Genomic DNA, 23,733 nt, shown 5'->3' with positions numbered 1-23,733 from the left:
AATTTTGATTTTTTTTGGGGGGAACTTCATATAAAAAAATGTGAAAAATATTGTTATTTTTTTCAAAATGGTCGCTCTTTTTTTGTTTATAGCGCAAAAAGTAAAAATCACACAGGTGATCAAATACCACCAAAAGAAAGCTCTCTTTGTGGGAAAAAAAGGACGTCAATTTTGTTTGGGTACGGCGTCGCACGACCGCGCAATTGTCAGTTAAATTCGCACAGTGTCGAATCGCAAAAAGTGGCCTGGACGTAAGACAGCAAAATCCTCCGGAGGTAAAGTGGTTAACGACCTGTGATCCATCCACCACCGTTACACCACACTTAATCCCAGGAGATACCGTAGTTGTTTTTTTCTACACTTGCTAGCTTGTTAATACAGGAGTGCCGTCTCATCGGGATTGTGCAGGGTTTCTCCTGCCATTTCTCATGGAAGGTCCCACAACATCAATGCGCACTTCAGGCTCCACATGAACCCTGATTGGCAGATCCAGAGCTGCGCAGTGATGCTGAGGCAAGCAGGTGGCTCCTGGCAGTAGGATCCCAATTGCAGAAGGCAATCAAACTCAAACATCATGGGAGTGGGGGGGGGGTGCAGTTTGGCATCTTTGCCCCGCGTTCTAGATGGCCTTGTCCCAGCATTGCCAAAGATTAACACCTATCCCAGATTTCATGGCACCATGGTGATTGGATTATGTAATTAGAATATGGTGGTTTCACAGACTTTCATGCCTGCCATCTTGTTCTTAAACAATCAACATCTGCTTGGACAGATTTAATGGTGATTGTATAAAGGGAACCAAGTTATCCGTGTAGATATAAGTGTTGTTAAACAGTTTTCGGCATTCTTGATCTATCAACCTATCAATCATTTTATATTATCATTTTCATTTTGGGAGAAACAATACCTCTGTTTGCATTGGGACCTTCTCCCGTACATGGAGCACCTCCAGTTGAACCTTCCAGGACTTATCCATAAGGGTGGCCAATCTACCATAACCCGCTCTTCATGGTTTGAAGATGTAGCAGCTAATTCTAGCAGATCAAGGTGCAATACACAATTTTTTTTCAACCTTATCATGGAAAATCTACTCTATATACAAAATCATTCCCTCCAGTATGTTTGTAAAGGTTCTTATCTATCTAGGTCAGGGATTCCCAAACTATGGCCCTCCAGTTGTTCGGAAACTACAATTCCCATCATGCCTAGTCATGTATGAGAATGTCAGAGTTTTACAATGCCTCATGGGATGTGTAGTTCTGCAACAGCTGCAGGGCCGTAGTTTGAGAATCCCTGATCTAGGTCATGTTATACAGTCCCTTTGAGAAAGTATTCATACCCCTTGAAATTTTCCACATTTTGTCATGTTACAACCAAAATTGTGAATGTATTTTATTGGGATTTTATGTGATAAACCAACACAAAATGGCACATCATTGTGAAGTGGAAGGAAAATGATAAATGGTTTTCAAAATGTTTTACAAATAAATCTGTGAAAAGTGTGGGGGGGGTGCATTTGTATTCAGCCCTCCTGAGTCAATACTTTGTAGAACCGCCTTTCCCTGTAATTACAGCTGCAAGTCTTTTTGGGGATGTCTCTACCAGTTTTGCACATCTAGAGAGGGACATTTCTGCCCATTCTTCGCAAAATAGCTCAAGCTCTGTCAGATTGGATGAAGAACGTCTGAAAACAGCAATTTTCAAGTCTTGCCACAGATTCTCAATTGGATTTAGGTCTGGACTTTGATCGGGCCATGAATATGCTTTGATCTAAACCATGGGTGTCCAACCTTTTGATTTCTCTGGGCCACATTGAGTGTAGAGAAAATTTATCGGGCCGCATATAAAATATATACTATATTTAAGTTATATAAGTAATAAAATGCTGCCGCGCCCTTCCCGCACCGCTGCACCCCCCGCACTGATTTAACACAACTAGACGATGATCAAATGAAATGGAATCTGTATACAGAGATTTACTTCTTCTGAGAGATATTAAAGGAACACTCTAACCATCATGACCACTTCAGTGATTTGAAGAAGTGGTCATGGTGTTAGGAGTCAGAAACACTGCACATGCTCGCCTCCCCTCCCCCCTCCCCTCCGAGGCAACCTCTGCCTACTGTTAGTTGGAAGCCGCTGTGGCTATGCCCCAGACCCGACTTCCTTCCTCCCCAGCAAAAAAAGAAAAGGGGGCAGTGGGCCGCATTGCCTGGGGTTCCGGGGCTCATGTGGCCCCCGGGCCACAGGTTGGACATGCCTGATCTAAACCATTCCATTGTAGCTCTGGCTGTATGTTTAGGGTTGTTGTCTTGCTGGTAGGTGAACCTCCGGCCCAGTATCAAGTCTTTTGCAGACTCTAACAGGTTTTCTTCTAAGATTGCCCTGTATTTGGCTCCATCCATATTCCCATCAACTCTGACCAGCTTCCCTGTCCCTGCTGAAGAAAAACATCCCCACAACATGATTCTGCCACCATCATGTTTCACGGTGGGGATGGTGTGTTCAGGGTGATGTGCAGTGTTAGCTTTCTGTCACACATAGCGTTGTTCTTTAAGGCCAAAGAGCACCCTCTTCCACATGTTTGCTGTGTCCCCCACATGGCTTCTCGCAAACTGCAAATGGGACTTCTTATGGATTTCTTTCAACAATTGCTTTCTTGTCACTCTTCTATAAAGGTCAGATTTGTGGAGCGCACGACTAATAGTTGTGCTGTGGACAGATTCTCCCACCTGAGCTGTGGATCTCAGCAGCTCCTCCGGAGTTACCATGGGCCCCTTGGCTGCTTCTCTGATGAATGCTATCCTTGCCCGGCCGGTCAGTTTAGGTGGACGGCCATGTCTTGGTAGGTTTGCAGTTGTGCCATAATCTTTTCATTTTTGGATGATGGATTGAACAGCGCTCTGTGAGATGTTCAAAGCTTGGGACAGTGCTCGACAAACCCCGGGCGCCAGGTCGCATTGGCGACTAGAATTAGTGACCTGGCGCCTGGGGTGCCCTGCAGGAGGTGTCCTGTCCCTTTTGCGCCCCCCACCTCCTCCCCGAGTGCACGGACTACTGCGCCGTCCGAAAATTGAGGCATCGGCTTTTCGGCCTCTTCTGTGAGATGAGAGAGGCTTCCAACGGGGAACTGGCGCCCTCTTGTGGTGGCCGGGAGTTTCACAAGCAGTCACTAATGACTGTTTCCACTGCCTGTCCTCAATGCCTGCCCATCTCCTTCCCAAGAGGAGATGAGATGGAAGTTTTTGTAGGCTTCATCTCCCTGTCCACTTACCTTTGCTTAAAGGTAAGTGGACAGGGAGTGTGGTTATTATTTATTTATTTTTTTAATTATTTAAAAAATAATAATTTTTCTTTTTTTTTTTCAATTATTGAAAAAAAAAAAAAATATATATATATATATATTTTATCATCTCCCTGCCATGCCACAGCCGAAGGCCCCTTTCACACGGGCTGTCTGATCAGGTCCGCCTGTCAGTTTTTCAGGCAGACCTGATCGGACCCTTCAGTCTCCTCTATGGAGCGGTAATCTGCCGCCATCTGATCCTTTCCGCCAAAAACAGACGGATGGTGGTTCTATTTTCTATCCATCCCGTGGATCGTATCAGATGGCATCGGATGTAAACAGACAGACGGTCTGTTTCCATCCGATTGCCCTATAGAGGAGAGCGGGGTTCTAGTAGTATGTATGTGTAAATTTAGTATCAGGTTTTTTTTGGTTGTTAGTTGAAAAAAAAAAAAAAAAAACTGGCTCCTAACTTTTTCAGCTGGCTCCTAGATTTCAGGCAAATTTGTCAAGCCCTGGCTTGGGATATTTGTTTATAACCTAACCCTGCTTTCAACTTCTCCACAACTTTATCCCTGACCTGTCTGGTGTGTTCCTTGGCCTTCATGATGCTGTTTGTTCACTAAAGTTCTCAAATCTCTGAAGGCTTCACAGAACGGCTGTATTTATACTGAGATTAAATTACACAGAGGTGGACTCTATTTACTAATTAGGTGACTTCTAAAGCCAATTGGTTCCACTAGATTTTAGTTAGGGGTATCAGAGTAAAGGGAGCGGAATACAAATGCATGCCACAATTTTAAGATATTTATTTATAAAAAATTTTGAAAACCATTTATCATTTTCCTTCCACTTCACAATTATGTGCCACTTTGTGTTGGTCTATCACATAAACTCCTCAAAAAATACATTTTGGTTGAAACATGAAAAAATGTGGAAAATTTCAAGGGGTGTGAATACTTTTTCAAGGCACTGTACCTCAGGGGTTGGAAACCAGGCACACATTCTCAGTCGGGCGGGAGTGTCTTCTCACAATATCATGGCATGTCTGTCTAGTTGAATAGTTGCGTTATTTGTTCAGGAGATTCACCTGCTGGTCTGTATGCCTATAGCAGTCACCTTCTCTACTACTCTACATCTCATCTTGCTCTCACATTGAGTTGGCCTGACCCCAGGAGCAAAGAAGGATCAAAGCAGGTTACCCAATTAGGCCGGCCATGGACGCTTCGAATCTCGGCCAGAATCACTGTCTTCTACCGACAGGGATGGCTTCCACCGCTCCCCTGCCGGTAGAATACAATGGCTTGGCGGGAGGGATTCCCCTGTCAACACTGTCTGTGGTTGCAGGGAAGAAATTTGCTCCGTGTATGGCCTGCCTTACTGAACACTTTATAAAACACAATGATTTTGTGTTAACCCTCTTTAAGAATTTATAGAGGGCCCTGTAAAAAAAAAGTCAAAATTTCAAAGTGGCCTGTCACTATGCTAAACTTTAACCCGGAAGATTTTACCCCCTTCCTGACCAGGGGGTATTTTGCGATTCGGCACTGCGTGACTTTAACGGACAATTGTGCGGTTGTGCGACGCTGTATCTAAACGAATTTGGCGTCCTTTTTTTCCCACAAACAGAGCTTTCTTTTGGTGGTATTTGATCACCTGTGCGATATTTTGATCATGCGCTATTAACAAAAAAATAAGCGTCAATTTTGCAAAAATAACAATATTTTTCACATTTTTTTATATGAAATTCCCCAAAAAAATGTAAAAATCCAAATTTTTTAACATTTTCGGCCAATTTGTTTTATGCTACATATGTTTGGTAAAAAAAAAAATCGCAAAAAGCGTATTTTGATTGGTTTGCGCAAAAGTTATCGCGTTTACTAACAAAGGGAAAGATTTTTGTCATTTTTGTTGTTTTTTTTTTTAACGCATAATGGTGGCGATCTGCGATTTTTTTTGCGGGACTGCGACATTGGGGCGGACAGATCGGACCCTTGACTGACATTTTTGACACTTTCGGGGTTACCAGTGACATTACTACAGTAATCAGTGCTATACATATGCACTGTTACTGTAAAATGACACTGGTAGTGAAGGGGTTAACTTTTTTTTAGAGGGAGGGGCTGTGTGTGTCCCTAGGGGTGTGATTCTAACTGTGATTGGCTGTGGTTTGAGGTGTAGGAACAATGATCAACGGTCCTACATAGTAGAACCGTATGATCACTGTTCCTACACAGGGGAGAATGACAGGCGGCTTGTTTACACTAGCCGCCTGCCTTTCTCCCGCTGTCACGGACGATCGTGAGTGAGCGGGGGACATCGGGTCCGCCGCTCACACGCGCGGGGGGTCCATGACCGCGCGGGAGCGCGCCTCCGGCGGCACGCGCTCGCTCCCCAGAGCCTCACAGGCTAGTGACGTACCGGTACGTCACTTTGCCTGTGAGGGGCTGACCGCCGCAGTATATGTACTTGCGGCAGTCGGCAAGTGGTTAAAAAGGAGTCGGGAGTAGGCATACTTACCTCTCCTGCAGTTAACTCTGCCGATTGCTACTTTTCTATGTTTATGAAAAATCGTCTGGTGGGCAACCTATGTTGCAGCAGGGTCCCCCACAACTCATTGGTTCTTTTTGATGACCTCCATGTCACTACAGGTGACATCAGTGATGTGGAGGCCATCAAGAGGAACCAGTGAAAGCTGTGGTGCACCCCGAGGATTGACATTCAAGGTAGTGTCAGTTTCCCAGAAGACCCCAATTGGTGAATTCTTAAAAACAGCTGATCTGAGGTGTGAAGGGCAGGAATAGGGGCTGATTTGAGGTCTGAAGATGCAGGAATTGGGTGATCTGAGCTGTGAAGGTGCAGGAATTGGGGTGATCTGAGGTATGGTGGTGAAGGAATCGGGGTGATCTGAGGTATGGAAGTGAAGGAATTGGGGTGATCCGAGGTATGCAGGTGCAGGAATTGGGACTGATCTGAGGTGTGAGGTTACTGGAATAGGGGTAATGTGAGGTGGGAAGGTGCAGAAATTGGGGTGATCTAAGGTGGGAAGGTGGAGCAATTGGGGTGATCTGAGGTGTGAAGGTGAAAAAACTGGGGTGATCTGAGGTAAGCTAGTGCAGGAATTGTGGTGATCTGAGATCAGAAGGTGCTGAAACTGGGGTAATCTAAGATGTTAAGTTACAGGAACTGGGGTCATCTGAGGTCTGAAGGTGCAGGAATTGGGCTGATCTCAGGTCTGATTGTGCAGGAATTGGGGTGATCTGAGGAGTGAAGCTACCGGGATTAGGGTGATCCGAGGTGTAATAATGCTGGAAATGGGGTGACCAGAGGTGTGAAGGTGCAGAGTATGGGGCAATCTGAGGTGTACAGGTGCAGGAGTTGGGGTGCTCAGAGCTGTGAATGTGGAGGAATTACGGGGATCTGAGGTGTGATGGTGCAGGAATTGGGGTGATCTTAGGTCAAATGGTGCAGAAATTAGGGTGATCTGAGCTCAGAAGATGCAGGAACTGAGGTGATCTGAGTTCAGAGGGTGAAGGAATTAGGGGGATCTGTGGTATGGAGGTGCAGGAATTAGGACTGATCTGAGGCCAGAAGATGCAGGAATTGGGGTGATGTGAGGTCAGAAGGTGCAGAAATTGAGGTGATCTGAGGTCTGATTGTGCAGGAACTGGGGTTATCTAAGTAACATTTTTCAGAAAGAACAAGTCCAGTTGAATGTAACCCTCTACTACTAGTTTTATTCATCCAGCTGTATCCACAATTCTGCCCTTTTGAATCATTACCCATAACCAACAACCCTGGGCTAGGAGAGGAAACTTGAAGGATGAACTCATCACCTCAACCCATAGACCCATTTCATAATTGGTACAGTCATGGTTGCCATACTGCAATCCCTAACCCCGTCTGTAGGATAAGAACTTGAACGGTACATTGATGATGTTCTTAGCACAATGTGTGCACTCTACACAACACGAGGATAACTTACATGGAAGTGTGTCTGCCCGGTTCTTCTGTATCATTATGCAGAGTTGTAGCACCAGTTGGGGGGCGCTCTCAAGGAATGTCTCCAGGAGGCGTAACATGTTGACGTCTGCATATTCATACATCATAGCCCAATAAAAGCGACGTTGGTGTTCCTTTTGCCTCTGGCTCTGAATGCCCAAGTACATGGTTCGAATGTATCTAAAGAGAACACACAAAAAAAAAAAGAAATGGTTAATGCTGTTCCGGTGCTTACGTAAACTAACAGTTGCAGACAATCTACCTCATTCGTATGTAGATCAAAGGTGAGCATATGACATAATTTAAAATAATATTCTGTGAATAAATAAACTACCACCACAGCAGATAGACATGTGGTTCCCAATTGAAAAAAAAGTGTGATGATCATCACACTTATAATCCATTACCACGTCCTTCAGCTCTCCAACTGAAAGCCCACACCTCAGTATAGACAGAGAGCCAGAGGAAACGTCTGCAGGAGCCTGATATTTGGACCCACCGTCCACTGATTGTAGTTGCAATGTTTTGCAAAAAATAAATGCACATTTTTTTCGTGCAAACTTATGAGCATTTATTTATTTTTTTGTGAAAGATTGACTCGTTCTTTAGTAAATTTACTTGGACCATCCATGACAATCATTGTGAAAGTGGCATGATGTATTTTTGAATGTGTCCACTAGATGGCGATGCAGCACAAGCCTAGCACAGCCTGCGCCATAAGCTTTGAAAAAAGAACACTTACAATTGGGGTCATTTAAGGACAACCAAAAAATACCAGCAAGAACTTATCAGTGTACAAATGGAAATTAATTCGAAGTGCTTGCCACTTTATCGATTTGAAAGGTATTATTTCACCGCTGTTTCAAATATTTGCATTCAGGTACATTTTTTTTGCTTGTTTGTTGAGGACCATAAAACTTGAGCCCCCCCCCCCCCCACCCACCCAATCAGAATCCATAAACCTTAACAATTAGCAATCAGGCTTGCCTCCTAGGAATGTAACAAGGCCCATTTACAACTATCTGGTCCATTGCAATGCATTATTGCAGGGCACATTGTACACCAACACGTCTTTGCATCAGGACAGCGTATTTAAATCAACACCAAAAAATTAGACATGCATAATTTTTTTCCCGCCCACTAGTGCGCTGCTGTGTGTAGCGGTGCAGTGCAACACGTGCTGTGAAGGTTGTTGTAGTGTATTCCTGATGCATGAATGAGCCCTTAGTAAGTAATTATTTTAAATGTGATCAGCATTGGTTAAAGTGAACTGTTAGAAATTAGGATACAGGCTCACATTATGGCAATGCACCATCCTAGGCTATCATTGGTGATGATGTCCAAAGATCCCCTTTAATCTTTCCTTTGGTTCTGGAGAACGTGTCAACTGACTGGACCTTGACCATCGTCAATTGTCAAAAATTAGGATACAGTCTTGGTTTTGGCAATGGACCATCCTGGCTATCATTGGTGGCTATGTTGAAAGACCCCCGAAACACTTCCTTATGGTTCTGGAGAACATGTCAACAGACTGGACTTTGATCATCATCAATTGTCAAAAATTATGGCAATGCACCATCCTGGCTATCATTGGTGGCCATGTCCAAAGACCCCCTTTACCCCCCCCCCTGGTTCTGGAGAACGTGTCTACTGACTGGACCTTGATCATCGTCAATTGTAAAAAATTAGGATACAGTCTCGGATTTTGGCAGTGCACCATCCTGGCTATCATTGGAGGCTATGTCTAAAGACCCCCTCTACCCTTCCCTTTGGTTCTGGAGAACATGTCAACCAACTGGACCTTAACTATCGTCAATTGTAAGAGATTGGGATACAGTCTCCCATATTTGCAATGCACCATCCCGGCTATTATTGGTGATGATGTCCAAAGACCCCCTTTAATCTTTCCTTTGGTTCTAGAGAATGTGTCAACTGACTGGACCTTGACCATCGTCAATTGTCAAAAATTAGGATACAGTCTTGGTTTTGGCAATGGACCATCCTGGCTATCATTGGTGGCTATGTTGAAAGAACCCCGAAACACTTCCTTATGGTTCTGGAGAACATGTCAACTGACTAGACTTTGACCATCGTCAATAGTCAGAAATTAGATTACAGTCTCACATTTTGGCAATGCACCATCCTGGCTATCATTGGTGGCCATGTCTAAAGACCCCCTTTACCCCTCCCCCTTGCTTCTGGAGAACGTGTCCACTGACTGGACCTTGATCATCATCAATTGTCAAAAATTAGATTACAGTCTCACATTTTGGCAATGCACCATCCTGGCTATCATTGGTGGCCATTTCCAAAGACCCCCTTTACCCCTCCCCCTTGATTCTGGAGAACGTGTCCACTGACTGGACCTTGATCATCATCAATTGTCAGAAATTAGATTACAGTCTCACATTTTGGCAATGCACCATCCTGGCTATCATTGGTGGCCATTTCCAAAGACCCCCTCTACCCCTCCCCCTTGGTTCTGGAGAACGTGTCCACTGACTGGATTGCAGTCTCACATTTTGGCAATGCACCATCCTGGCTATCATTGGTGGCCATGTCCAAAGACCCCCTTTACCCCCCCCCCCCGGTTCTGGAGAACGTGTCTACTGACTGGACCTTGATCATCGTCAATTGTAAGAAATTAGGATACAGTCTCGGATTTTGGCAGTGCACCATCCTGGCTATCATTGGAGGCTATGTCCAAAGACCCCCTCTACCCTTCCCTTTGGTTCTGGAGAACATGTAAACCGACTGGACCTTAACTATCGTCAACTGTAAGAGATTGGGATACAGTCTCCCATTTTGGCAATGCACCATCCTGGCTATTATTGGTGGCTATGTCCAACGACCCCCTTTAATCCACTTTACTCTTCCCTTTGGTCCTGGAGAACGTTTTAACTGACTGGACCTTGGCTACCATCAATTGTCATAAATTAGCATACAGTCTCACATTTTGGCAATGCACCATCCTAGTTATCATTGGTGGCTGTGTCCAAAGATTCCCTTTATTCTTCCCCTTTTGGTCCCGGAGCTAACTGACTGTATTCTAATTTCTGACAATTGACAGGGTCAAGGTCCAGTCAGTTAGCACATTCTTCAGGACCAAAAGGGGAAGAATCAAGGGAATATTTGGACACAGCCACCAATGATAACCAGGATGGTGCATTGCCAAAATGTGAGACTGTATGCTAATTTATGACAATTGATGTTAATCAAGGTCCAGTCGGTTAAAACATTCTCCAGGACCAAAGGGAAGAGTTAAGGGGAGTAAAGGGGGTCATTGGACATAGCCACCAATGATAGCCAGGATGATACATTGCCGAAATGTAACTGTATGCTAATTTCTGACAATTGGCAAGATCAAGGTTCAGTTACATTTTGGCAATGCATCATCCTGGCCATCATTGGTGATTTTGTCCAAAGATGCCCTTTACTTTTCCCTTGGGTTTTGGAGAACGTGTCAACGTCATCACTTTCTAACCTTTATCCCCCCACACGTTCACAACCTTTGAAGCCTTGGGCGATGGTCAAGGTCCAGTCAGACATACAGTTTCCTCTCTTTATTCTCAACTTATTATTAGGGATGACTCACAGCCTTTACAATTCTCATAGAAATGGTCAAAGGATTCACAGAGTCCCCAGTGTACTATATACTTTCTCTCCAACCCAGCCCCACACCTGGTGTTGTGGTGAAGGTGAGGGACCCTTACTGCATACTTTTTAGGACCGAAAATGACAAAGTTCTGGCAGAAGGTGGTGGAAATATCCCCTGAAATGTATGGATTGCCATGTTCTGCATGACCCACCTTCTTCCTTCTCCACCACAATGCTATTCCAAAAGAAAATTCCAAAAACTCTCTAATTAGCGTAAATTCTGCTTGAGCTTGCTTTCCGACAAATTGGGTTAAGCATAATCCCTCCACTTTACAACAGTGGTTTGTACAAGCAAATAATACTGAAATATTGAAGGATATCTCCTCAACTATCAAAGAAAATAAAGAAACCTTTTAAAAGAAGTGGTTCTCCTGGAATACTTTTAAAACTACAACATAATATCTGGAGATCTTAGCCCCAAGTAAAGAAGACTCATCTCATTTACTTTCCTGGAACTTTGTAGCATCATGTTATTATTTGTTGAACATTGTGGGTTGAGGCATCCTCCTACTATTTCCCTACTAACCTTGTCACCCCCCCCCCCATTTTTTTCCTCCTCTTCTCTTAATTAACTTTGTCCCCCATACCTACCTAAGGTCCCCCATACCAGCATAATGCTCACCCTAACTCGTCCCTCTTGCATTTCCATATCCATCCCCTCTACTCCCCCACCCCACCCCCTCCCCACCGTTCCCCCTATATATATATATATATATATATATATATATATATATATACAGTAAAACCTTGGATTGCAAGCATAATTCGTTCCGGAAGCATGCTTGTAATCCAAAGCACTCGTATATCAAAGCAAATTTTCCCATAAGAAATTATGGAAACTCAGATGATCCGTTCCACAACCATTTATTCATAAGTCTTTCAGTTTATAGTCCATATAAAAAGATTATAGCAATGTGATAGGTTGTGTCATCATAAAATGTCCATCCAAAAATGGCGCCTCCACAAGGGGATTAGAAGCAAAATCCAGCAGGAGCTACAGAGTATAAAAGAGAAGAGAGGCGCCTCTAAGTGTAGCAGTATGGGGACATTTAATGAAGGTACAACATTTAGCAACTCACATGGTTGATGATTAAGAGGCATATCTAAGTATGCAGGCATCCGGGGTAAAGCTGTCCACATAGACCATCTTCTGAACCACTGGCTCTCACCGATGTCAGTCTGCAATTGTGATTGGGAAGACTACCCTGCAGTAGAGTGATCTGAAAGCGAGACTTTGACTTGCTTGTGGAGCACAGCGTGGAAGGGTGTGATGAAGATGGCAGTGCGGAGGATGGTTTATGTGGACAGCTTTACCCCGGATACCTGCATACTTAGATGTGCCTGTTTTAATCATCAACCATGTGAGCTGCTAAATATTGAACCTTCATTAAATCTAACAATATTGCTAAACTTAGAGGCGCCTCTCTTCTCTTTTATACCCAGTTGTGGCATGATGCTACTTGTATATCAAGACATCACTTGTATATCAAGTCAAAATTTATTTTAAAAATTTGCTTGTCTTGCAAAGCGCTCTCAAACCAAGTTACTCTCAAACCAAGGTTTTACTGTATATATATATATATAGCATAACATGACAAGGACTTACGACTGGCAGGGGACCATTCCCCGCTCTGGTCATTGATGATGGTATACCCACACCCTTCCCCTTCTCTACTTTTTAAAATTGATACATTATTAGAAATTATTTTTGACCATTAATAAGGTTATTCTATATCATCGATCTATGGAAGAAATTAGTTCTTTCCTCAACACGTTTCTCAGGTTTTATGGTACAGTTTAAGGCTATGTTCACATCTAAGCATAGTGGGGCACCATGATTTAACGTGTCTTTGGTGTAACATCCCATTGACTTGAATCAGCTGCCCGGCGCACAAAAAAATGCACCAAAGAAGCTCAAGTACCAAATTTTGCCACTGAGTCAAGCGTGTTTGGCGATGCATTTTTTTTAGCACGTTTTGATGCATGGAAAACATGCAACAAAGACACGGCGCATTTCCAACCACATGGGCAGAGACTCGTTTTCTCTGGAGATATAGGATGAGTCTGCTGGGAGTACACAGGACAACCCCATCTTCTTCCCAAACTTTTCACATCCCACCCAAAACGACATTGGGATTTATAGAGAATTTGCAGTTTTGAAAATCACAATACGTAACCTTCATCTTACATGACTGTACATTTTAATCGCCGAGTGTTTGGGATTCTACCAATGTGCGGATCTACAGCATTACAATTCCCGAACTCCCACGGCTTTGCCCTCTGACACAGTTTTCATACATTTCTGTAATTGCCTAGAAAACTGCAAAATGCTGCGAACTCTGCGGAATAAACCTGTTATAGATGTGTAATTGGTACGATTATCAGATGTCAGTCCTTGGTAGCCTGTTATTTTATTATACCTTCAAATCCTGGAAACAAAAAAAAAAAAAAGATTCTGTTGAGTGAATCATAGCGGCTCTTTAACCTCCAATAGGGATGAGCTTCAGGTATATGTTGAACGTGAGTTTAGCAAAGCACTAATCACATTGGGCATATTTGGCCATTGATCCCAGATGACGTTGTTGACTAAATACTGACAGGGGGAAAGGGTTTACTGTTTATTGCATTGAAGAACTTTTTTGTGGTGTGGGTGTCTATTTTTACATTTTTTGGGGAATGAATTATAAGGAGTTCTAATACCTCATACCGATTCCCTTAGGGGAGGGAGCTTGATATCTGGGGGTTCCCTTATTGTAAAAGCAAAAATGGAGGGTTGATACAGAGATATGCCAGACCAACCTGAAATCCCTTCCCCAAACGTATTCATAGAAGAAACAAAAAACAGTGTCCCTAGGGAATTTGGGTGGACCAGGCTGGAGATAGTAAGTATAGTAAAGAACGTATGGAGAGGATATATAAGAATTAACATTTATTGATCCATTTAAAATCACAAATAAAGAGATAAAATTGGAGAACATGGTGATATAAAGCATTCAATAGATATTACACATATCCTGGTTAGGAATGCAGATCAGAGGTTCTTGAAACAGGTAAGTGTATCCAACATGTTTCGGAATTTGAAAATTCTTTCTTCAGGGAAAATATACAAAACCATACAATCACCATCATCACAACTACATCACCTTTGGGCCATTGCAGCGGTGCCGGTGTTAGTCTACATTGGATATTATCTCCCCTCTCTGTGGGTGTGGACCCATTCCTCCTCGGGTGCTCCTTGTGACCACTGCGTGGACACGGCTTTGTTTGGGGTAGACGGGACTAACAGCGGGGACGTATAGGACCACTAGGACGCAGGGGGGCGTATACTCCCTTGCATACTGTATCACGCCAAGTGGCCCTGTTTACATCTTTTCACCTTTATCCATCCATCGGTGCAATACCAGTGGGCCCCATGAACGGGTTTTATTTAACGGCTGCATAGATATTTATTCCACCATCCTTTAATGCATTGTCGCAAGGATTTATGCACATGCATCCTGCCGTTTGGATATTGATGTGGTGATCGTATGGTTGTGTATATTTTCCCTGAAGAAAGAATTTTCAAATTCCGAAACATGTTGGATACACTTACCTGTTTCAAGAACCTCTGATCTGCATTCCTCACCAGGATATGTGTAATATCTATTGAATGCTTTATATCACCATGTTCTCCAATTTTATCTCTTTATTTGTGATTTGTGATTTTAAATGGATCAATAAATGTTAATTCCTATATATCCTCTCTATACGTTCTTTACTATACTTACTATCTCCAGCCTGGTCCACCCGAATTCCCCAGGGACACTGTTTTTTGTTTCCCCTTATTGTAAAAGGGTTTCCGGACCCAAATAAGTACCCCACAAACCCCTATATCCTCTTGGAGACTGGATAGGAGGATGAGGCTCCTTGTCCATTGTCCAGATTCCAATAAATACCCCACAAACAACCATATCTTCTTAAGGACTGGATGGGGGGTGAGGCTCCTTCTCCCTTGTCCAGATTCCAAAAAGTACCACAGAAACTACCATATTCTCTTAGTGACTGGATTGGGGGGGGGGTGAGGCTCCTTGTCCCTTGTCCAGATTCCAACAAGTACGCCACAAACCCCCATATCCTCTTGGGGACTGAATGGGGAGGGGGGGCCCTTGTTCTGATTCCAATAAGTACCCCACAAACCACTATATTCTCTTTGGAACAGGATGGGGGGGGGGGGGAATAAGGCCCTTTGTCTCTTGTCCAGATTACAAAAAGTACTCCACAACCAACCATATCCTCTTGGGGACTGGATGGGGGGATGAGGCCCCTTGTCCAGATTCCAATAAGTACCCTACAAATGATCATATTCTCTTTGGGACTGGATAAGGAGGACGAGGCTCCTTGTTTCTTGTCAAGATCACAAAAAATACTTCACAAACCACAATATCCTCTTTGGGACTGGATATGAAGAATGCGGCCCCTTGTCCCATTAACAAGGTGGCTTATATGGATAGCTTTGATACCCCCTCTTGTAAGGTACTCCCCAATTTTGAAAGGGATGTGGTCTGGTATGGTACAGGAAGAGAGTGGTGGCTGCACACTCACTGTCCTTCCTTTCCTGGCTACCCAGGCTGCATACCCAAATAAGGGTCTGGCATATTTTCAATAGGGACCCAAAGCTGTTTATTTTTTTTTTAATTCACTTTTATTTATTTTTTTACATCTTTTTATTATTTGCTTATAACACATACAACAAAACAGGTGCTTTTGGTTCATAATACAACAATCATAACATCATAGAGATCACAACATGTTACCCACACAGGGGTCAGGAAAACCATAACGCAGCATGTTGCTAAGAAGGCAAGGCTGGTTCTATGGTAGTGTAACCGCTTGCCAATAGGGGAGCCCCGGGTTCGTATCCTGGCTAATGCAAGTCAATATTTTTGTACCACCATCTTCTGTTTCCTTTCAATAAAAGTTTGTATACAAAAAAAGAAGGCAAGGCATAAGGGGTGTAAAACAGTAGCATAAGGAGTCATGGGTGAAGTGATGCCAAGACTAAAATATTGAATAATCCCGACACAGCGGACCCAGGGCAGGGGAGAAGGGCCAGCTTCTGGTCAGCCATAGCTGTGGAGTAGTTTGCCAGCCACCTGGCCCAAACTCTATCATGTTTTTTGGGGCAGCCTCTGTTTTAAGTCACCTTTAAAGGGATAAATCGTACTGTTCCATAACTTCACTTGCAGCTTTTTAGACATTCCCTGAGTAAGTTATTTTTAAAGGATTTTGAATTTTCACTGTTGCCCTTAAAGCCACATTAAAGGACCCTCTCCCCACTAAACATTATTTTTTAAAACTGTTTGTTTTCCTGCATTGGAACATGGCAATGCCCAGAGACCCAAATATTTTTTTTTATTAACTAAAAGATTGCAAATTATCCTTGAAAATGGCTAGAACAAGTGACCAGATTTGCCTCCTATAGACTTCAATAAGAAGATGTGAGGTTTAAAAAGGAAGCAGAGAATCTATAGGATATTTTTTGGGAATTAGTTGTTCATGGTCGGTGACAAGAGTGTGACCTTTGACTGAATATTTTGCTTTAATAAGTTTTCTTCCTATTGGGGATGTGCAGTGGTGGTAAAGTGGAGGGGACCTGTCAGGTTTGGTTTTTTAGCGTGTTTGGGATTGTCGATGGACCCATTCACACTTGTGATGTGTTAAATTCTGGGTGAACCCTCTGCACACTGCTACATACCCTTTCTACCAAACTTTGCAATGAAATAACAGGGATTTTTAGTGCATACATATTGCAATAAATGTTTAAGCTGGCTAAGTGTGACAAAATCCCTACTCTTTGGCCAGTCCCTACTCTGCTCTACAAAATGCAAGTGCTACAATTGCTACTGTGTTAACATTGAGCAAATAGACACAAGTTGTGGGAGAGCTACAGGTTCCAGTCTGGTCACTGACCTGCACTGCAATAAAAGAAAGATATACTGTAACTATGCTCAGATCCCTGTTTTATCATTGCAAAATTTGCTAGAAAGGGTGTAGCAGTGTGCAGAGGGTTCATCCAGAATTGTTAGTGTTAACATGGTCACACCCCTTTAGCAACTGATTCTATCTATCTATCTATCTATCTATCTATCTATCTATCTATCTATCTATCTATCTATCTATCTATCTATCTATCTATCTATCTATCCTTGTATTATCTATCTATCTATCTATCTATCTATCTATCTATCTATCTATCTATCTATCTATCTATCTATCTATCTATCTATCTATCTATCTATCCTTGTATTATCTATCTATCTATCTATCTATCTATCTATCTATCTATCTATCTATCTATCTATCTATCTATCTATCTATCTATCTATCTATCTATCTATCTATCTATCTATCTATCTATCTATCTATCTATCTATCTATCTTATCTATCTATCTATGGTAAAGCTATTGAGATTTGAGCACAGGTATGCCTTGTTTCTATTGCATTGCAGGTCAGTGACCAGACCTGAACATTGTAGCTCTCCTGCAACTTTTGTCTTTTTGCCCCATGTTGGCTCTATATCCACTGGAGCAGGGCTTCCCAGACTTTTTTGGGCCGAGACCCACTTCTAAATACATTTTTTTTTTCAGGACCCACTTGCTTGTATTTGAATATTGTAAAGCGCTACAAAATTTTTTTGGCGCTATATAATGGCAAATAATAATGATAATGCATATTTTAAAGGGAGGGGGGGGGGGGATGTTAAATTAAAAATATCAATTTACTACTTTTCAATTTATTATTGAATACACTTGCCAGATTGAAAGAGTGTGCCTTGATGAAATATTAAATTTCATGATACCAGAGAATTCATTTTAGCGAATGCCCACTTTCCAATGGAATGTGGTCCCTTGCAATTACATACTAAACACATCTCATCCTAGGACACTTAACAGTTAGGCTCCGCATACAGATTACAGACACATTGATAAGTGTTACATATTAAACACATTTCATTCATCCTGGACACTTAACTTTTGCATATGGATTACAGACAAACACCTGAACACATTGACAATTACTTACATATTAACACATCAGACAGTTGAGCAGAGACGGAACAGCTTTTCCACAAACAAACTTTCAGACACACTACACCCCACATTTTCAGCAGTGTGTTAGGGAATCAAAAGCCTTTTCATGTATTGTCTTAGTAGATATATTCTATTGTCAAACTGACCCATGGATTGTACACTAGTTTGAACTGGTTTTTCCCTCTCAAATTTCCCATAAATATGTGAGCCGAACTGAAATAAATTAGATGTATCTGCATTAAGCTTAAGTGCTGTGTGTCTTTGCATCTCCTGGCCAGCGAGAGAAAATTCACTACACAGGGGAGTTAGAACTGAAGGGTCTTAGGTCCGGGACCTAAATGCAAAATCATCTTGCAATTGCCTCCAGACGTAAATGAGCTAACACAGATGTTCTAAGTGAGGGGTCAGAAACCTGTGGCACGTGTGGCATATAAGCAGAGTTGTAAGTAATCAGTACCCTCATAGACAGTATAAGGCAGGCAGAGGACAGAAATTAACCACCCCAGGACAGTGATCAGCAGGCTCTATGGCACTCATCCTCCTCCCTCTCCCAGCTGTCCACAGAGAAGGTGAAGCCCCTGTTTGCCCTCTCCAGGGCCCAGCACACCTCACCCAGAGGACCAGTACTCATATGGCTGTAAGATTCACTTACGCAATCATCTAGCTAAATACTTATTGCTGCTCACATTCTTATACAATCCAAAGACTGGAATATGAAGGAGCTTTTGCACAGAACATCACGTGACAAGAAACTGCAGTCCATTGCTCTGTCCTGTAGTGATGTAACGACCTGCAGGAGGAACCACAGTGACCAGGGGATTCCCCGCCAGTAAATGACAGCCTGCAGCAATCACTTTCTTGGCAACCAATTACAGCAAGAAAGCTGTCAGGAACAGTCGAGATATTTCTACGCCTACTATATATGACACTTGCCTCCCGTCGAACGAGTGAAAAGTCAAGCGTTTGGATGAAAAGCAAAATATCCTGAGCTTATCCCTAGTAGCAACGCATCATCACACACTTTAACCAAATTTTTTCACTATAAAATTACTCGCCCCCCCCCCCCCCCCATATTAGTCCCCAGTTGCTTTGTGCAAAATCAAAGATGAGGTCAGGAGCCTGCTAAACAAGACTGTTTGACCTCTTTAGAGTTTGGACGTATCAAACATGTCCAAATAGCTGAAGAGGTTATGGTGGCACCAACAGCAAGGGAGTAGACTGGAAGTGCCGAGGGCCACACACTAGAGATGGGACCTGTGACAGATCTGGGAGAGGGTGAAAGTGACAAGAAGAATCAGCTGAGAACAGGGGTCTCCAAACTGCGGCTGGAGGGACACATCCTGATTCAGATTCAGCTCCATTCTGAGGGAGATACGAATTTGGGGAGGGATTCTGATTAGGACACTGATGTAAGGGAGACTCTGATTGGCACACTGATGTAAGGGAGACTCTGATCAGGACACTGATGTAAAAGAGACTCTGATCGGGAAACTGATGTAAGGGAGACTCTGATCTGGACACTGATGTACAGTTAAATAGACTCTGATCGGGAAAATTATGTAAGGGAGACTCTGATCGGGACACTGATATAAGAGAGACTCTGATCGGGAAAATGATGTAAGGGAGACTCTGATCGGGACACTGATGTAAGGGAGACTCTGATCTGGACACTGATGTAAGGGAGACTCTGATCTGGACACTGATGTAAGGGAGATCTGGATTGGGACACTGATGTAAGGGAGATTTGGATCAGGACATTGATGTAAGAGAGATTCAGACCTGAACACTGATGTAAGGGAGATTCGGATCTGGACACTGGTGTAAGGGAGATCGGATTGGGACACTGATGTAAGAGAGATTCGGATGTGGGCACTGATGTAAGGGAGATTCAGATCGGGACACTGATGTAAGGGAGATCTGGATCCAGACACTGATGTAAGGGAGACTCTGATCCGGACACTGATGTAAGGGAGACTCTGATCCGGACACTGATGTAAGGGAGACTCTGATCCAGACACTGGAATAAGGGAGACTCTGATCCGGACACTGATGTAAGGGAGACTCTGATCCAGACACTGGAATAAGGGAGACTCTGATCCAGACACTGATGTAAGGGAGACTCTGATCCAGACACTGATGTAAGGGAGACTCTGATCCAGACACTGGAATAAGGGAGACTCTGATCCAGACACTGATGTAAGGGAGACTCTGATCCAAACACTGATGTAAGAGAGACTCTGATCCGGACACTGATGTAAGGGAGACTCTGATCCGGACACTGATGTAAGGGAGACTGTGATCGGTGCACTGATGTAAGGGAGACTCTGATAGGTGCACTGATGTAAGGGAGACTCTGATCGGTGCACTGATGTAAGGGAGACTCTGATCTGTAAGGGGCTTTAATGGGGACCCTGATATAAAGGTGCAGATTACATTTATATGTGTTCCATCATTATTTATTGGGAATTTTTTGGCGTTTAGTTTTACGGAAGTTCTTTGTCTGTTCTGAATTGTAGTTCTCACATTACATAATAAGCTTCACGTTTCTTCATTCACATTTTATAAAACTGACCTTTTTTTAGGCCTCTGAACCCTACGGACTAAGACTGGGATGCCATTAAGTTTCATGTGCGTGTAAAGGCAGGCGTCCCAATACTTTTGGTAATATAGAGTATTTCAGTTTGGTGGGCAATGGGTGTGGGAATGTATAACCATTCTTCCAGAAGCGCATTTGTCAGGTACTGATGTTGGACGAGGCCAGACTCGCAGTCTGCGCTCTAATTCATCCCAAAGGTGTTCTATCGGGTGAAGGTCAGGACTCTGTGCAGGCCAGTAGAGTTCCTCCACCCCAAACTCACTCATCCATGTCTTCATGCACTGGTCAAAATCATTTGGTGGAGGGGGGGATTATGGTGTGGGGTTGTTTTTCAGGGGTTGGGCTTGGCCCCTTAGTTCCAGTGAAGGGAACTCTTAAGGCGTCAGCATATCAAGACATTTTGGAGAATTTCATGCTCCCAACTTTGTGGGAACAGTTTGGGGATGGCCCCTTCCTGTTCCAACATGACTGCGCACCAGTGCACAAAGAAAGGTCCATAAAGACATGGATGAGTGACTTTGGGGTGGAGAAAATTGACTGGTCTGCACAGTTCAGACTTCAACCCAGGCCTTCTCTCCAACATCAGTGCCTGACCTTACAAATGTGCTTCTGGAAGAATGGTCAAACATTCCCATAGACACACTCCTAAACCTTGTGGACAGCCTTCCCAGAAGAGTTTATGCAGTTTTAGCTGCAAAGGGTGGGCCAACTCAATATTGAACCCTACGGACTAAGACTGTGTAGCCATTAAAGTTCATGTGCATGTAAAGGCAGACAACCCAATACTTTTTAGTGCTGCAACGATGCGTCGACGTAATCGATTACGTTGACTACAGAAATACGTCGACGTGCGTGAAAGGCGTCGATGCGTCACACGTGACGTCACACGCCCCCTGGCCAGACTCACCTACTGGGATACCAAGATACGGCCGGCCCACCTCGCCGCGTTAAGCATGGCCGGCCGGGCCGCTGCATTGATTGGCGCCGCTGCAGGCTGATCCCTCCCACTGTCCAACACAGAGGAGATGTCACGTGCTACTCCAGCAGCAGCATGTGATCGCAGGTGAGCCTGAGGGGTCTGCACTTGGAGGGGGGGCTTACTAAGTGGTCTGTACTAGGTGGGAGGGCTTACTGAGGGGTCTTTACTAGGTGGGAGGGCTTACTGAGGGGTCTGTACTGGGAGGGGGCTTACTGCGGGGTCTGTGCTGGAAGGGGGCTTACTGAGGAGTCTGTACTGGGAGGGGGGCTACTGAGGGGTCTGTACTGAGAGGGGGGCTTACTGAGGGGTCTGTCCTGGGAGGGGGGCTTACTGAGGGGTCTGTACCGGGAGAGGGGGCTTACTGGGGGGTCTGTACTGGGAGAGGGGGCTTACTGAGGGGTCTGTGCTAGAGGGAGGCTTACTGAGGGGTCTGTACCGGGAGGGGGGCTTACTGAGGGGTCTGTACCGGGAGGGGGCTTACTGAGGGGTCTGTACTGAGAGGGGGGCTTACTGAGGGGTCTGTACTGAGAGGGGGGTTTACTGAGGGGTCTGTACTGGGAGGAGGGCTTACTGAGGGGTCTGTACTGGGAGGGGGGCTTACTGAGGGGTCTGTGCTGGAAGGGGGCTTAGTGAGGGGTCTGTACTGGGAGGGGGGCTTACTGAGGGGTCTGTACTGAGAGGGGGCTTACTGAGGGGTCTCTACTGGGAGGGGGCTTACTGAGGGGTCTGTGCTGGAAGGGAGCTTACTGAGGGGTCTGTTCTGGGAGGGGGGCTTACTGAGGGGTCTGTACTGGAAGGGGGCTTACTGAGGGGTCTGTACTGGGAGGAGGGCTTACTGAGGGGTCTGTACTGGGAGGAGGGCTTACTGAGGGGTCTGTACTGGGAAGGGGGCTTACTGAGGGGTCTGTCCTGTGAGGGGGGCTTACTGAGGGGTCTATCCTGGGAGGAGGGCTTACTGAGGGGTCTATACTGGGAGGAGGGCTTACTGAGGGGTCTGTACTGGGAGGGGGGCTTACTGAGGGGTCTGTACTGGGAGGGGGGCTTACTGAGGGGTCTGTGCTAGAGGGGGGCTTACTGAGGGGTCTGTACTGGGAGGGGGATTACTAAGGAGTCTGTACTAGGAGGGGGGCTTACTGAGGGGTCTGTATTAATTACAGGATTAATTAGCTAATCAAAAAAAACACTCAATTAAGCAAAAAAAAAATAAAATAAAAATAATCGTTAGATTAGTCGACTAATCGGAAAAATAATCGCTAGATTAGTCGACAGACAAAATAATCGTTAGTTGCAGCCCTAATACTTTTGACAAAATAGTTAATGTCTGGTGGAAATATTCGCCTTCAATCTGGAGCTGTACCCTGCAGAACTTTATTATCACCACAAGATGTCCTTAGTCCTGTGAGTTGATTTGGTGCCCAGTCTTGGCTTGCAGTGATGGTATTAGAAGAAAGAGATCATACATTTCCCTCTTGATGTTCTCGTTGGTCATATGGTTACCGGCCTGCTATTGGCCCATTAATCAGTGAGCTGGAGCTTGACCTCACAAATGCGCTTCTGGAAGAATGGTCAAACATTCCCATAGACACACTTCTAAACCTTGTGGACAAACTTCCTAGAATAGTTGAAGCTGTTCTAACTGCAAAGGGTGGGCCAGGTGTTCCAATACTTTTGATAATATAGTGTATGTCTGATGGACATATTCGCCTTCAATCTGGAGCTGTACCCTGCAGGACCTTCTTATAACCACAAGATGTCCTTAGTCCTCTGGGTTGATTGGTGCCCAGTCTTGGCTTGCAGTGATGGTATTAGAAGAAAGAGATTATACATTTCCCTCTTGATGTTCTCGTTGGTCATATGGTTACCGGCCTGCTATTGGCCCATTAATCAATGAGCTGAAGCCTGACCTCACAAATGCTCTTCTGGAAGAATAGTCAAACATTCCCATAGACACACTCCTAAACCTTGTGGACAGCTTTCCCAGAAGAGTTGAAGCTGTTATAGCTGCAAAGGGTGGGCCAACTCAATATTGAACCCTACGGACTAAGATTGGGATCTCATTAAAGTTCATGTGTGTGTAAAGGCAGGCGTCCCAATACTTTTGACAATATAGTGTATATTTTATGTTAGGTTCTCCTCAGTCCT

At 44.1% G+C, this 23,733-nt stretch overlaps 1 protein-coding gene across 1 annotated transcript in view; it reads right to left on the bottom strand.

Moving 5' to 3' along the window:
* The window catches only part of XKR6 (XK related 6), a gene marked incomplete at both ends in the record, with an annotated part of 304,659 nt that overhangs the window by 4,664 nt on the left and 276,262 nt on the right, over positions 1 to 23,733 (bottom strand). The window contains one exon of the mRNA XM_082249515.1: positions 7,272 to 7,468. Coding sequence (XP_082105641.1) covers positions 7,272 to 7,468 — 197 coding nt within the window. The remainder of the gene's footprint in view (positions 1 to 7,271; positions 7,469 to 23,733) is intronic.

This window comes from Pelophylax lessonae, assembly GCF_965119305.1.
Source record: "Pelophylax lessonae genome assembly, chromosome: 3".
Taxonomy (NCBI): domain Eukaryota; kingdom Metazoa; phylum Chordata; class Amphibia; order Anura; family Ranidae; genus Pelophylax; species Pelophylax lessonae.
The sequence above is the reverse complement of the archived record's forward strand: the minus strand, read 5'-3'. Positions and strand labels throughout refer to the sequence as shown.